Below are 13,363 nucleotides of genomic sequence, written 5' to 3'. Positions count from 1 at the left end.
CTAATTTGCTAAACAATGATGTTCCCTTTGTGTTTGATGAAGCATGTGATGAAGCTTTTGTTAAACTGAAGGATGCTTTGATTTCAGCTTCTATTGTGCAGCCACCTGATTGGAAATGCCCATTTGAAATAATGTGTGATGCAAGTGATTATGCAGTGGGTGCTATTCTTGGACAGAGAAAAGAAAAGCAGCTTAATGTCATCTATTATGTCAGTAAAACTCTTGATGATGCTCAAGTCAATTACACAACTACAGAGAAAGAATTGCTAGCAGTAGTCTATGCATTTGATAAATTCAGGCCTTACCTAGTTGGTTCAAAAACTGTTGTTTATACAGATCATGCAGTTATTAAATACCTACTGAATAAGAAAGATGCAAAACCAAGACTAATAAGATGGTTTCTTTTATTACAAGAGTTTAATGTGGAGATAAAGGATAAGAAAGGGACTGAAAATCTGGTGGCTGACCACTTGTCCAGAATTGTTCATGAAAATCAGGATAAATCTGAAATTAATGACAGCTTGCCAGGAGATCAGTTAATGATGATCAGTCAAAATGTTCCTTGGTATGCTGATATTGTGAATTATTTGGTTTGCAATCATTTGCCTCCTAATCTTTCTTTTCATCTTAAGAAGAAAATTTCTGCATGATGTTAAAGAATATTATTGGGATGAGCCTAATCTGTACAAGCAGTGTGGAGATGGAATAATCAGAAGGTGTATTCCACAGGAAGAAGTCCAGAGTGTGATATATCATTGTCATGCCTCTCCAACTGGTGGGCATGCTGGTGTATCCAAAACTTCAGCAAAAATCTTGCAAACTGGGTTTTATTGGCCATCTATCTTCAGAGATGTGCACTCTTTTATTCAGAAATGTGATCCTTGTCAGAGGACTGGAAAGGTGTCTAGAAGAAATGAAATGCCACAGCAGAGCATTCTTGAAGTTGAGTTATTTGATGTTTGGGTGTGGATTACATTGGTCCATTGCCCTCTTCTAAAGGATTCAAGCATATACTTGTTGCAATGGATTGTGTGTCCAAATGGGTTGAAGCTGTCCCAACTGTCCATGCAGATTCCAAGTCGGTTTGCAAGCTGTTCAGAAATGTAAGTTTTCCCAGATTTGGTGTACCAAGAGTAGTGATCAGTGATGGAGGTACCCACTTCAATAACCAGCAGCTGGACAAATTGCTTGAAAAATATGGAGTGTTTAATCACAAGGTAACTACTCCATACCATCCTCAAGCAAATGGGCAAGTGAAGCTGTCTAATAGAGAAATCAAGCAAATTTTAGAGAATGTTGTTTCTAAATCCAGAGGAGATTGGTCTTTAAAGTTAAATGATGCTTTGTGGGCTTATCGGACTGCTTACAAAACTCCAACAGGCATGTTCCCGTTTAGGCTTATCTATGGAAATGCCTGCCATTTGCCTGTTGAACTTGAACACAAAGCACATTGGGCTATCAGGAAATTAAACATGGATATGGAAGCTGCTGGTGAACTCAGGAAACTTCAGTTATGTGAGCTTGATGAGCTGAGATTAGATGCCTATGAAAGTGCAAGAATCTATAAGGAAAAGACCAAGCAGTGGCATGACAGGCATATTCTGAGAAGAGAGTTCAGTCCTGGACAGCTGGTGCTTGTCTATGATTCAAGATTCCACCTGTTTCCTGGGAAATTTAAATCAAGATGGTATGGTCCATGTATTGTAAAGAAGGTGTTTGGAAATGGTGCTTTGGAAGTACGGAGTCCTTCAGAAGGAATATTCTTAGTTAATGGCCAAAGAGTGAAGCATTATTTCAATGGAGATCCCATTCTTGATTTGATGCAAGACCAGAAGAAGCAGAATTGAAGCAGGCAAGCCTTGACAGTGGTCAAGCATCTTGAGTCATTTCAAACCAGAGGTCAAGCTAATGACCATAAAATAGCGCTACTAGGACGCAACCTAGAAATAAAATTCAGTAACCTTCCTTTGCCTCTATGAGGTTTGTTTTATTTTTGTTTATCTTTTCTTTTCGTAGGGTTTATGCATGAATCAGCAGCAGGAGAATCAGGAAAGATGTATATTAAGGTAGAACAGAAAGGGTAAAGTAAGAAGTGAGAGTAGACAATTTTTGCAACCAATTCTATCAAGTCAAGGAATTAATGTTCAGAAATTTGGTGAGCTGTTTCAGTCTCCATTTTTTTTGATACTTTTGGTATAAATATTATGTGCTCATGATTCAAATTTACCCATCTTGATAATTTTGAAAAGATAACATGAATCTATACTTTAAAACTTTTGCCTCAGCACTGTTCATGGTCATGCTTTGTCAGAAAACATTTAATAGGAGTTGCAAAAGTTATTCTCTGTCCAGAATGATCATTTAAACTGTTTATCTTAAATTTTAATGATTCCTGGTGCATCATTTCTGACCTTTTGTGAAACGATTCAGAAACTTTGTGTTCTAAATTTTTAGTACTTTCCTGAGCTAGTTGTTTAGTGTCACTAAGTAGGAGTCATGATCCTGGGATTGTGATTTCTGAAACATGTGTCATTGAGCATTGTTACTTCAGTTTACTTTCTGGTTTCTCTGAAATTCAATAAGTGGCAAGGTCCACATGTGTTTATTCTTCCTCGAATAAGTGACAAAAGTCATGTTTCTTGCAATAAGTGGCTGTCCCACAGTTCTTGTCTAAATTTTTTTGCAAATTCAATAAGTGGCTTTGCCACAGTTTTTAGCTTTCAATAAGTGACAAAAGTCACAGTTTCTGCAAATAAATGGTTGTGCCACATTTCCCTGGAGTTTTCATTACTGTTTGAACTTTAGTAGCTCAGCTCAGTTCAGTACTATGATTTAGATATCATTTGTTTCTACTCATTCACCCTAGATCATTGTTGATGCCTAGAAATCATTGAAACGTCTGATACACAATTTATATGAACACTCTGACAGAGAACTGCATTTGTCAATTACTCTTATTTGTTTACTACTTTGCATTACTAATTAACTTGTGTTCGAGGGCCAAATCTTTTTACTTGAGGACAAGCAAAAATTCAGGTATGGGGGGGGGGTGATCAGTACATAATTTTAAATCAATTTCAAACATATTTGGTGCTGATCATACTTGAATTTGAATCATTTGAATTTAAATTTGAATGAATTCAGCCGAAAAGGGCCAAATGTGTCTTTTTACAGCACTGCTTGCTTTTTGCAGAAAAGGCACCAAAAATCTACTTCCTACTACATCAAGAAGCAAGGGCAAAGAAGCAGGGAGAAGAAAAGCTAAAAAAGCAAAGAAAGGGAAAAGGAAGAGGGGTGATCAAGCAAATAGGTGGCATAAGCAGGGATCTTCTTCGGTGTCAAGCTAGCAAAAGGAGGGGCTGGTTGCATAATTCAAAAGGTGATGGTGACAGCCTCTGAGAGAGAGCAAGGAGAAGAGCATAAAAGGTGGTGAACCTCTTTCTTTCGAGGAGGGAAGAAAAAGAGGGTGGATCCAGAAACATGGAGAAGAGAGAGGAAGAAGAGAGGAAGCTGGCGATATCCAAGGCTGTTCTTGGGTGATTTGGATACTTCTTCACCAGAAATTGAGAGTTGTTAAGCTAGATCATCATCTTCCTTTTCTCCAATTCTCTGCTGCTGAAAGAAATTCTGTAATCCCTGCCCCTATTCTTCACACTCTCTAGTTCCCATCTGTTCTTGCTGAAGATCTGTAATCTGCTGCTGAATTCGTATGATTAAGCTTGTCTGTAACTAAATCTAGTCGTGAGAAATCTTTAATATTGCTGAAGTTGTGCTGTGCTCTATTTTCCTTATAAGTTTGTGCTCTAGTTCTTTAAATATCTGTCAGTTTGTTGTGTAGTAGAGTCATGATCTGCCTGTGATGTTTTACTCTTTGATCTGAAACTCTCTCCTTGTCTATTAGTTTTGATGCTTGTCTTCTCTAGATCTTCTCTATTTCATCTTCTTTCTCTAAAACCCTTGTTGTCTAAACTCTAAATTCGTCGCAGAAAGATCTTCTCTGCTAGTGTTGATTTTCTTCAGTTAAATCTTCTTGTCTGTGTCTGTTTCTTCAGTTAGTTAGTACCTTGTGGTCAGATTTGCTACATTTAACCGAAAACCCCGAAAACCCCAAAAACATTAGATCAGCAAGTTAGATTTGTTACTGTTCAGTCCAAAGCTTGTTGATCTGTGAGTTTAGCTTGAGATTTGGAAAGGAATCATTGCATTAATCCCTGTGGAGAACTTCATTTTTATTACTACTAAAACTACAGTTTGATCAAATACGTTACGGTTGATGTTCCATGCAACCATGTTAAGTTGGATAGAAAATCGACTAATTCAGTGGTTCCTGCAAGGAGCACCCACCCATGCACCCTTTGCTCGGTCAATTATTTGATAAGAATGTCTATAAGCGAAATTCACCTCGAGCATGGGTAAAAAATAACACTCTAAATGTCAGAAAAAGTCGAAACAATCTACTCCCTCCGTCCAACAAAGAATGTCTCAAATTGTCAAATTTTGAATGTATCTAGACATGACTTAGTGTATATATACATTCAAATTTAGTCCAAGTTGAGACATCCTTTGTTGGACGGAGGGAGTATATGGTTGTATTATTTTTTTTAAAGTGTCTTGGGTAAAAAAAATTGTCTGATTTATTGTGTTAAAAACTGCATATTGAGGGCATTCTATTCATCTCTTCTGCATGGGGCTAAAAAAGTTCATTTTTCAATGAAAATTAGCATATGAGTACAAAGGACTAAAGATTGTATGCGTAAAAAACCAGAATTATTTTATGCTTATTTTTATTGCTCAATCGTGGGAACATGGAAGGTTATGAACCAGATCTAGTTATATAACTGCCTCGGAAGCCTATTCCCAATGTATGTAAGAAAACTATTAGACCACCAGTCATGTGTTTTAAACATCTCTTTGGAGTTTCTAGGTTTTACTTAAGAATAGGGAAAAAAAACCTGTGTTGGAATACACCTTTTTCATGCAAGTTTATACGGCCCGCATGAAACTTTATGCCGCAATTTGATCCCACCCCAAATGGAGGGTGTAGCATTTAACACGTATGTTGCTCGACTGCAAAGTCCAAGTCGATTAGTGGCATCAATTTCCAAGTTTGAGATTCATATCAAACTAGCTTTCTATTCTATTCTAAGAAATTCTAGTGTCCATGCTCCACACTTTCTATTATTGGTTATCACTTCTTTTTATGGAACTGCTTTTGTTCTTAATTACTCTCCGCAGGAGCTTCCGTGTTAACTAAAAGAGCAAGGAAAGAATAGCAAGTATAGTTCTTAATTATTGATGTTGTTCTAACTGAATGTGTTCCTTTCTTTTTCTGCCAGCATGATTAATGTTATGCATTTCTCTACATGTTTTTTTTTGGCCCAAGTATCTCTATACATGTTAACATGAAACTTATGCATGTCAAGATAAGAATTACTAAGTAAATGAATTCACATGGATTGGCGGTTTGGAACGAGGCATTTAAGAAAGATTATTATGAAAGAATCGTAGTATTGATTATGCAAAATGGTCTCGTTTCACAACTTTCATCAAGAAGAAGGGGAAATCAGATTAAAAAATTGGTTCCTTTTGTCTAATGCATAAGGGAATAGTGATATCAACATTTTTCTACCCTGACTTAAGTTGGAAATTATCTACTTTGCTGTGCAACATGCTTCTGTAAGGGCAGAGGATTCCACACTTGAGTTTGCCTCATCCCGCTCTTGTCCTGACGAGCGACGACTATGCACGGCCACAATCCTTGCACACATTTCCTTTTTGACGGGAAACTATAGGAGAGGTCGCGACAATATCCCGGCATACATTGTTCATATTCACAATGCACAATGTAAAAATTCGTGTTAACATGCACGATGCCATTATACATACCCCTTGCAGAATTAAACCATGCAAAATGGCGAGGGCAGGAAAGGTTACAATATCGGACCGACGAATTTCTCTTGTATTTGTTCATATTCCCAACGAAAACAAAATCCCCATTACATTATCGTTCATAACATCTATATAAATTACCACTAGCAATTAACTAATTTTCAGTACATGAACCCGGGGCTAGCTAAATATTCTTGTAGGCCATAGATTGATCTTAACATACGCCATAGAGTGTTATCCCGATCGAGATTGTGGGTGATCCATCAAGGCGACAACGCTGCTGCTGCTGCTGCAATGCACGAGTAGAGATCGAGACAACATCAGTACTAAATTCAGAGAAAAGCATGCAATTAAGTGATTAGCCATGATCAGCATAGCAAGATTAATTAGTTAACAGGTATGAGAGTACGGATCATTTTTCAGGAGGAGTAAGAGTCGATTGATTGCCTGAAGAAGAAGACGACGACAACGACGACGAAGAAAAGAAGGTCTTCCTCCACGAGTCCGGGATCCTCGAGACCACCGGCGGAGTCGGCTGCCCGGCTGCATTCATCAATCCCAAAATCACAAAATCAAATTAAACTCAAATCCAAGCTGAAATTCAAACGCCAAAAGAAAGAAACCAAAGCTTCAAAAAACCCCAAATCAAATTGCCTGCTGAGCTGAACTGAAGAAACCCCAAATCAATAAACCAAACCAACTCAAAAAAAAAATCAAAAAATCAATCTGAAATTCAAACACCCAAAGAAAGAAAGGAAATCAAGATTGGGGACGCATCCAAGATCAGAAAATCCGAATTCAAAGAGAAGAGGATTTGTGTGCGTAGATGGCTTACTGAAGCAGATGAAGAGGACTTGGGGCGGGAGCACGACGCCGCAGGAGATGGGGAGGTACATCATGCGAACGGGGTCGACGGGCCGGGGGAGCATCCGGTTCACGTCGCCGAGGATCACCGGGCACAGGCACCGCAGCGACCGGTCCTCGGCGGCGGCGGTGCTGTTGAGGAACATCCCCAGCCCCGAGCAGCACTCGCTCCCGGGGGCGGGCGTGTCCTGGGCGCTGCCCGTCAGGAAGGGCCCGCACGTCATCAGGCCTGCCAGTGGCGTCACGCAGTCCGCCGGAGCCGAGGAAGATGAAGTTGATGGGGAGGAAGAGACGCCGGGGAAGCCTGGGAGTGGGCGCGCGGCGGCGACGCAGGGGGGTGGGGTGGAGGAGGGGGGCGTGGGGACGACTGGAGATGGCGACGCCGGTGGTGATGGGCGGGGTGATGGTGGGGAGAAGCGGGAGGAAGCTGGCGGCGAGGAGGGGCGGCGGGGCCAGCCGGGGAAGACGCTGGGGCTGCTGCCGCCGCGGGGGCGGATGCCTGGGTACCAGAGCACGCGGGACTCGGGCCGCCGCCGCGTCGCCGCAGCCGGCGTCGCCGCGACAGCCATGACGACGAGGAGTAGCGCGAGGCAGAGCTTTGTCGCCATTGCCGTCTTCTTCTTCCTCCTGCCAAATTACCAAGGATTGATGAATTGATGGATGGAAATTGGATGTCGAATTCTTCGCCTTCCTCCCGCGCGTTTTATATCCGCCTCGATTTTGCTTTGCGGTTTGCGCGCGATTTTGAAATGGGCTGGCAGAAAGATGGTGCAAATTTGATACTACTAAATCTACTTCTTTTTCTTCCGAAGGTTTGATCTTTGGTGCTTCTTGTAAGGAAACGCAAGCCAGTCTTCTTTAGGTGTGTACATGTTCCAGAAAGAGGGCATCAAGAACCTGAAATAAGCAACAAATATGGCATTTCAAACTGGGCGTATTTCAACCACTGAGAATTTCAATTTCTCACACAACAGTTCATTTCGCACGAGATTTACGACAATATCCCGCGTTCCGAGCATCGACACGGTATAGAGAGAGAGAGAGAAGAAAAAAAAATGCACTTCTAGCACCAGTAATTCAGTTGTGCGTGACAGTATATTGCAGGGCTACATTGTATTGAGTTTTTTTTTTCATTTAGCATAGTGCCCAACAAATCCAGACCTACTTCCACATGAACACTGCATTGGCACATCTTACAGTTTGCGTGACATAATTCTATCGGATCAACTGAATGAATGAATTAACTAAAAGTGGGCGCAAAGATTTGGCATCGCGCATTGTTTTAATCTACATCAAGCTGTTACATTACCCCTTTTTTCTATATGATATACTATTTCTCTCTTCCTCTATGTTGACTCTTGCTGTAGTTATCTCAGCTGTTATATCCGAAGGCTCTGTCAATTTGCAGTTCCTTCGAAACGTGTAGACCAAAACAATGTGGGCAGCAACCCGACTTTCTGCCCTTCCGTGTTTCCGCATTCTGGAAGCAATTACCTGTATCAAGTCAGAATCCTAGAGAAGAGAAGGTCAGGCACAACCAGCTTAGTCTGTAAGGAGATGAAATGTACGGGGAGTGCCGTTTTTATTTTGCCAGATACCTGTTTAGGAGGAGCTACGATGGGTCAGAAGCTGCCTGAAGCTTGGCAAGATTTGTCTGAAGCCGTCCCAAATGAAATGCGGTGAGAAGCCACAGGAAGCAGAGCTAGTAACAGAAGGAACACAGGCTACTCGTTAGTGATAGCTCCCAGGACCTAACAAATGCAAAAGAAGAAAAAAAAGATTCATACCGGCAAAGCATAGAGGTTGGCCATGGATGTTTGCTTCTCAAGACTACTGAACAGGAACCTGTAAATTCCAGCAGCTGTTGCATCACCAAGCCTTTGAACGATAACATCTATACAGACCTACAAGAAAAATATTTATTTAGCCAAATTAAATCAGCAAAATCAACATGCAAAATGGGTGGTAAAACAAGATCCTTTTCAGTTTTCAAATGATTTGCCAGTATCATGCAAGATGCCTTTAAAAAATCCGACACCCTCGATAAGGTAAGTGGTCAGCTGCAAAAACACTCTTTCTAAGTAAACATCTGCTGTGTCTAAAATTAGAAAAAAAAAATAGATCATTGCTATGTACTCCAGCTTTTCAGTTTAGGAGAGAAATATTAGCACTGATGTGCTGCAATTAGTTAAAATGGAACAAATGTTGAATGCTAAAATTGTTCACTTGACACCAAGAATCATATTTCCAAAGATCATTTTGCTTCCTTCAGCTGACCTCCAAATAAACTCAAGTGGAAACTAGTCAAAATGAAAGCAAAACGATTACATCCCATTTATATGCTATTAGTTGTCTATGGGGTACAAAGTTATGCCTCATTATGTTTTCTAACAGTTATCATGCCCAAAGTAGGCAAGGAACTCATCGTTTACCTTGGCCTTGTACTTCTCATCCTGTGAAACAACAGTGAATAATAACTCCCTTCCCGGTCTTGTCAAAACATAAGTAGTTACCTGCAATGAATTAAAGATTGTGAAACAACAAAACAGAATAACGATATATAACTGCATTAAAAAAATAAGTGTATTCCAGAGTGTACATGGACACAGAAAGAAATGATAACATCGACTTCTCCTAGTATCAAACAGCATTCAGTATGCCCCAAATCAGTGTTGGTAGATGAAGAAAATTGTGGGTATAATCCCTTTACCAAACAATCATGTTGCAAACAACTGACGAAATAATCATGTTCGATATACTACAGTTCAGAACTAATGCCTTGTTACTAGCATAATGATGGAAAAAGGCACTAATCAGACAGTTTTGAGCATAGCAGAAAAGAAACTGCAATCTTGCAGTGATTTAAGAGGCAGCTGAATGAAGCTGTACTCATACTTAAAATGCAACGAAATGAATATATATTCTGAGCTTATTAACAATAGGATGACAATGCAGAAGCTCTTTCATAAGAAATCAATCCAGGGTACTAAATCAAACTCAAGATATAATCTGCTGGTAATGGCTACTCAGCTTTTGTATATGCATTATCTTTTAATGCAGTACCTTTTTATATCAACATTTAATGGTTGGGAAAAAACAGCAAATGCACTACGAGTTCAATTAGAGTGTTCTGATCTATTGATACCTTTCGAATTGTTTCAGTGACAGCCACAGCAACCCAAGTTGGCCATACGGCAAGGGCAACCAGATTTGAGGCAGCAATGAATGGAGATGCACAAATAGCAACTGTTACACCAGCTACTGTAAGGATATGTCCCTGAAATAAGTACTTGTTTAAACTTTAAATCATATACCGGGAATTGACCACAATCTAAGAATGTTATAATTACCAAAAGGATGGATAAGAAAAAGATAAACTACAATATTCACCGCAGAGTCTTGGAAGAGATACATTGATTTGTTGATTTATGTTGTTTTATTCAACATCAAGTATCACTGTTTAATAGTTAGACTAGACAGGTAGAGACACAGCATGCATCAGTTGGACACTTGGACAACACTGAATTGAACTTTGCTCCTTGACACGAATAATAGAAATGCAGAAGAACTCGTAGGTATCTCACTGGAAATTTTCTCAGTGCACATGAGAATTTCTTTGGCAGGGGAAAAGCATAGAAATTCCACAGAAGGTTATTATTTTGAAAGTAATAATGGATGTTTGATAAAGAATATATCAAATAACAAGCAGATCAATGCTGTGTACACAAAGAATTAGCAAAAACTGGAGGTAACATTTACAAATTTTAATTCAATAATTATGTACTGCAGTTTACAACGTTGTGAACGAGCAATGCAAAACTCATCTTTACTCTTTAGTGTAAATTCTGGTGCAGTTTCCTATTATGATAATCGTTCAGGAAACGAAGACCATAGATATGAACAGCGGGCGACTTAAGTTCGATTATACCATACACACTCACGCAATGCATAATGCCATAAAAAGTGCTACTTTCTTTCTCCATGATGTGCGGCAGGTATACTAGTTCTAGCAGGTGACATGTTGTTTATCTAATATTTGTTTACTTGTTCACACGGGATAGGGGGTAATGAAGTTGAGCAAAATGAGGACAGCTGAAGATGGACAAGGTACCGTCAAAGTGAGCTGCCCGGCAAGAATAAAGACTGCTATAAAGCTGTTTATCAGTGCAAATGTTCTCCTTCTGGCAGTTGGGCTTGATATTGTAGTGGCAACTATCGTTACTTTCTGGAGATAGAGAGAAATGGTAATTAGGGAAGTAAAGGGAGGATCCTTTTGTATTCTGACCATTTATTTAAGGCAGCAACATGCTCACAACATTGCAAACTTATTGTGCATGTAATACACAGATAGAGAAAATTTATACCTGGAAGTAAAAGAAGGATGAGATAACTGCACTCAGCCATAGAAATAGAGATATGTATATCAGGTAGGGGGAACGCATGATCAGCCAGAAACCTTCAAACATCACAAAAAACCCAGGTTTGGACTTTTGAGATTGGGAAGGTGTTCTAGGTGAAGTGACCAGTGAAGACATTTCATCACCAGGCTCAGTATTTGGACTTTGTTCTGCTCTGCAATAAGCAATAGACTGAGATGTCTTAGATTACAACTTTCAGCAGACGGAAGCACCAAAAAATGAATCGATAACTTGTAACTCACGTCCAGAAAGATTACATACCCTGTTGATGGCAGCTCTGTTGAAACATTACTAACATCAATGCATATTCCTTTTGATGACAATGCAGCAAGTTCCATCAAGAGGGAGGAAAAAAGGAGCAGAACTGAGGAAAATTCGGGATATGAAATTGCATCCATGATATGTCAGACATGAAGTCATTATGTTATCCAGAGGATCATCCTAGAAAAACATACGTACAGGGTCCCATCCACGCCATGCTTGCGGCAAACAACGAACCAAAGAGTTGCCCTAGCGTAGCACCAGCCCCAATAAAACCAAATAATCTTGAACCTGACTGAATCAAAAGAGAAATAAGGATTTGAAAGAAAAGGCAAAGCGTCTTACAGGTTACTGATATTTTCTGTTGCAGTTAACAAATGATACCTCACTGTCCATGACATCAATAACCCTTGCCCAAGTGGATGATATCGTAAGGAGATTAAGTAAAGCAACCTTCAGACGGAGAGAGAGTGATTGAAATGAATGACAACTTGAATCTCAAAAACATGAAGAGGATAATGTAATAGGAAAAGGCTTACCCAAAGAAAGAAGCTTATTCTCACTGCTATGTAGAACCAGCTGTGGTTTCCCCACCCGGCAGGTTTATTTGAACTATCTTCACTTGACTTGATCATAACATCAACAAAATAAATAAAAATCAGCTTCAATTTGTCCTTTCCGATTATCAAATTTAGAGAATATGCGAAGTGGCTGGAATGCAGGGCAAAAGATGCACTAAGAAACACAGGGAAATGTGATGACGCAGGGTCAGGATGACATATTCTAAAACTACAGAGAAATGTAATCATGCATTCAAAATCAAAATAATCCCCAATACTACACGTGTGTATTACCTGGGAGATAGATTGGGAGCCAGGTTTAGAGGCAAACCAAAGCACAAAAAATACAAGAAGGGAGATACTGAAGAACCTGTGTATCAAAACCAAAGCCTGAAATTCCAGATATGGATGATAAAATTAGCTTGTGTCAGCGAAGGGATAAATAATTGGCAGACAATTTGAACTCCGTGAGCGAAAACAATTGAAAATTGAACAAGCTTCTGCACTCGAAGCAACACACACTCTACTATCTCTAGTCCGACCTTTCTAGAACTAAATCAAGTTGAACATACAACCGTGGGAACCTAACTCTGTTATTTCCTACATTGGTCAAGAGCGAACGAACGGGAGCTCTCTTCAGACTAAAAATAGAGCAAGCGCAAACGAGAGGAAGGCAGGCAGGCGCGGGAGGGACCTTGGTCTTGGGGAGGGAGGGGAGGGAGAAGGCCAGGGAGGCGACTGGGGCGGCGAGCACGGTGAGCAGCAGCGAGCCGGCGAAGAGTCCCGGGAGCGCGCCGAGGCCCAGCGAGATTGCCCCCTCGTCCCGCAGCGGCAGCACCACGAAGTAGGCGCTCAGGATCTGCAGAATCAAAAACCAATTTCCATGGCTGAAATTTGGGAAAGCAGATTCGAGGGGAGATGTAATTTTGTGCTGCTCACGAAGAAGAAGGTGGAGGCGGCGCTCGTCAGCGCGGGGATCTCGTGCGGGCGGACGGCCACCAGCGCCGCCACCGCCGCCTCGGCGCGCGCGCGGAGCCGGTGGGTCGCCGTCGTCTGCGCCGCCGCCGTCCACATCGCCCTCGCCTCCTCCTCCTCCGGCCAATTGGAGTTGACTCGCCTCTGCCTCACGCTGCTGCCACCCATCTCCCCCGCTCTTCTTCACTCGCCCTTGTAACTGTTCGTTGCTCAAAGCTCGAGATATTATAACATTTGTTTATTACTCCTATTACTGTATTAGAATTTTAATTTTTTAGAGAGAATATTAATATTTTGACTGCGTTTAATATAAAAATGTCATCTTGGTTAACGCAGTGGTTGAATACCATATTTCATGTTGCATATGTAGGAATTAGGAAAAGAGTGCTGTTGTAG

At 40.7% G+C, this 13,363-nt stretch overlaps 2 protein-coding genes across 5 annotated transcripts; both read right to left on the bottom strand.

Annotated features, from left to right (window-relative positions):
* Positions 1-5,843: 5,843 nt before the first annotated feature.
* On the bottom strand, positions 5,844-7,676 carry LOC100846338 (non-specific lipid transfer protein GPI-anchored 2). Of its 3 annotated transcripts, none has more exons than XM_003576272.4 (3): positions 6,725-7,676; positions 6,337-6,432; positions 5,844-6,178 (listed from the first exon to the last, which is right to left on the bottom strand). In XM_003576272.4, the coding sequence occupies exons 1-3, from the start codon at positions 7,359-7,361 to the stop codon at positions 6,153-6,155; spliced, it is 759 nt and encodes a 252-aa protein (XP_003576320.2). In that variant the 5' UTR covers positions 7,362-7,676; the 3' UTR covers positions 5,844-6,152. The 3 variants fall into 3 exon arrangements, with proteins under 3 accessions (XP_003576320.2, XP_024319310.1, XP_024319311.1); XM_024463542.1 differs by having other exon boundaries at positions 5,844-6,175; XM_024463543.1 differs by having other exon boundaries at positions 5,844-6,172.
* A 158-nt stretch (positions 7,677-7,834) lies between these two features.
* Positions 7,835-13,157, bottom strand: LOC100846030. Of its 2 annotated transcripts, none has more exons than XM_010239640.3 (14): positions 12,932-13,157; positions 12,687-12,851; positions 12,287-12,382; positions 11,972-12,058; positions 11,817-11,885; positions 11,631-11,727; positions 11,433-11,535; positions 11,118-11,325; positions 10,865-10,978; positions 9,899-10,030; positions 9,186-9,266; positions 8,541-8,657; positions 8,352-8,455; positions 7,835-8,233 (listed from the first exon to the last, which is right to left on the bottom strand). In XM_010239640.3, exons 1-13 carry the CDS (start codon positions 13,133-13,135, stop codon positions 8,366-8,368), a joined length of 1,563 nt encoding a protein of 520 aa, XP_010237942.1. In that variant the 5' UTR covers positions 13,136-13,157; the 3' UTR covers positions 7,835-8,233; positions 8,352-8,365. The 2 variants fall into 2 exon arrangements, with proteins under 2 accessions (XP_010237942.1, XP_003576319.2); XM_003576271.4 differs by having other exon boundaries at positions 7,835-8,265; positions 12,932-13,155.
* Between the last annotated feature and the right edge of the window lie 206 nt (positions 13,158-13,363).

Source organism: Brachypodium distachyon, chromosome 4, assembly GCF_000005505.3.
Source record: "Brachypodium distachyon strain Bd21 chromosome 4, Brachypodium_distachyon_v3.0, whole genome shotgun sequence".
NCBI lineage: Eukaryota > Viridiplantae > Streptophyta > Magnoliopsida > Poales > Poaceae > Brachypodium > Brachypodium distachyon.
This window is presented reverse-complemented; position numbering and strand designations above follow the sequence as displayed.

What these genes read in the sequence shown, in the direction of transcription:
- LOC100846338 (XM_003576272.4), bottom strand. Translation starts at nt 7,361, where the DNA reads ATGGCGACAAAGCTCTGCCTCGCGCTACTCCTCGTCGTCATGGCTGTC. An exon ending in AGTCCTCTTCATCTGCTTCA is followed by an intron (nt 6,433 to 6,724) that starts GTAAGCCATCTA and finishes TGATGAATGCAG; the next exon opens with CCGGGCAGCCGACTCCGCCG. An exon ending in GTCGTCGTCTTCTTCTTCAG is followed by an intron (nt 6,179 to 6,336) that starts GCAATCAATCGA and finishes CGTGCATTGCAG; the next exon opens with CAGCAGCAGCAGCGTTGTCG.
- LOC100846030 (XM_010239640.3), bottom strand. Translation starts at nt 13,135, where the DNA reads ATGGGTGGCAGCAGCGTGAGGCAGAGGCGAGTCAACTCCAATTGGCCG. An exon ending in GCTCCCAATCTATCTCCCAG is followed by an intron (nt 12,059 to 12,286) that starts GTAATACACACG and finishes GTTATGATCAAG; the next exon opens with TCAAGTGAAGATAGTTCAAA. An exon ending in CCAACCTCTATGCTTTGCCG is followed by an intron (nt 8,456 to 8,540) that starts GTATGAATCTTT and finishes TTCTGTTACTAG; the next exon opens with CTCTGCTTCCTGTGGCTTCT.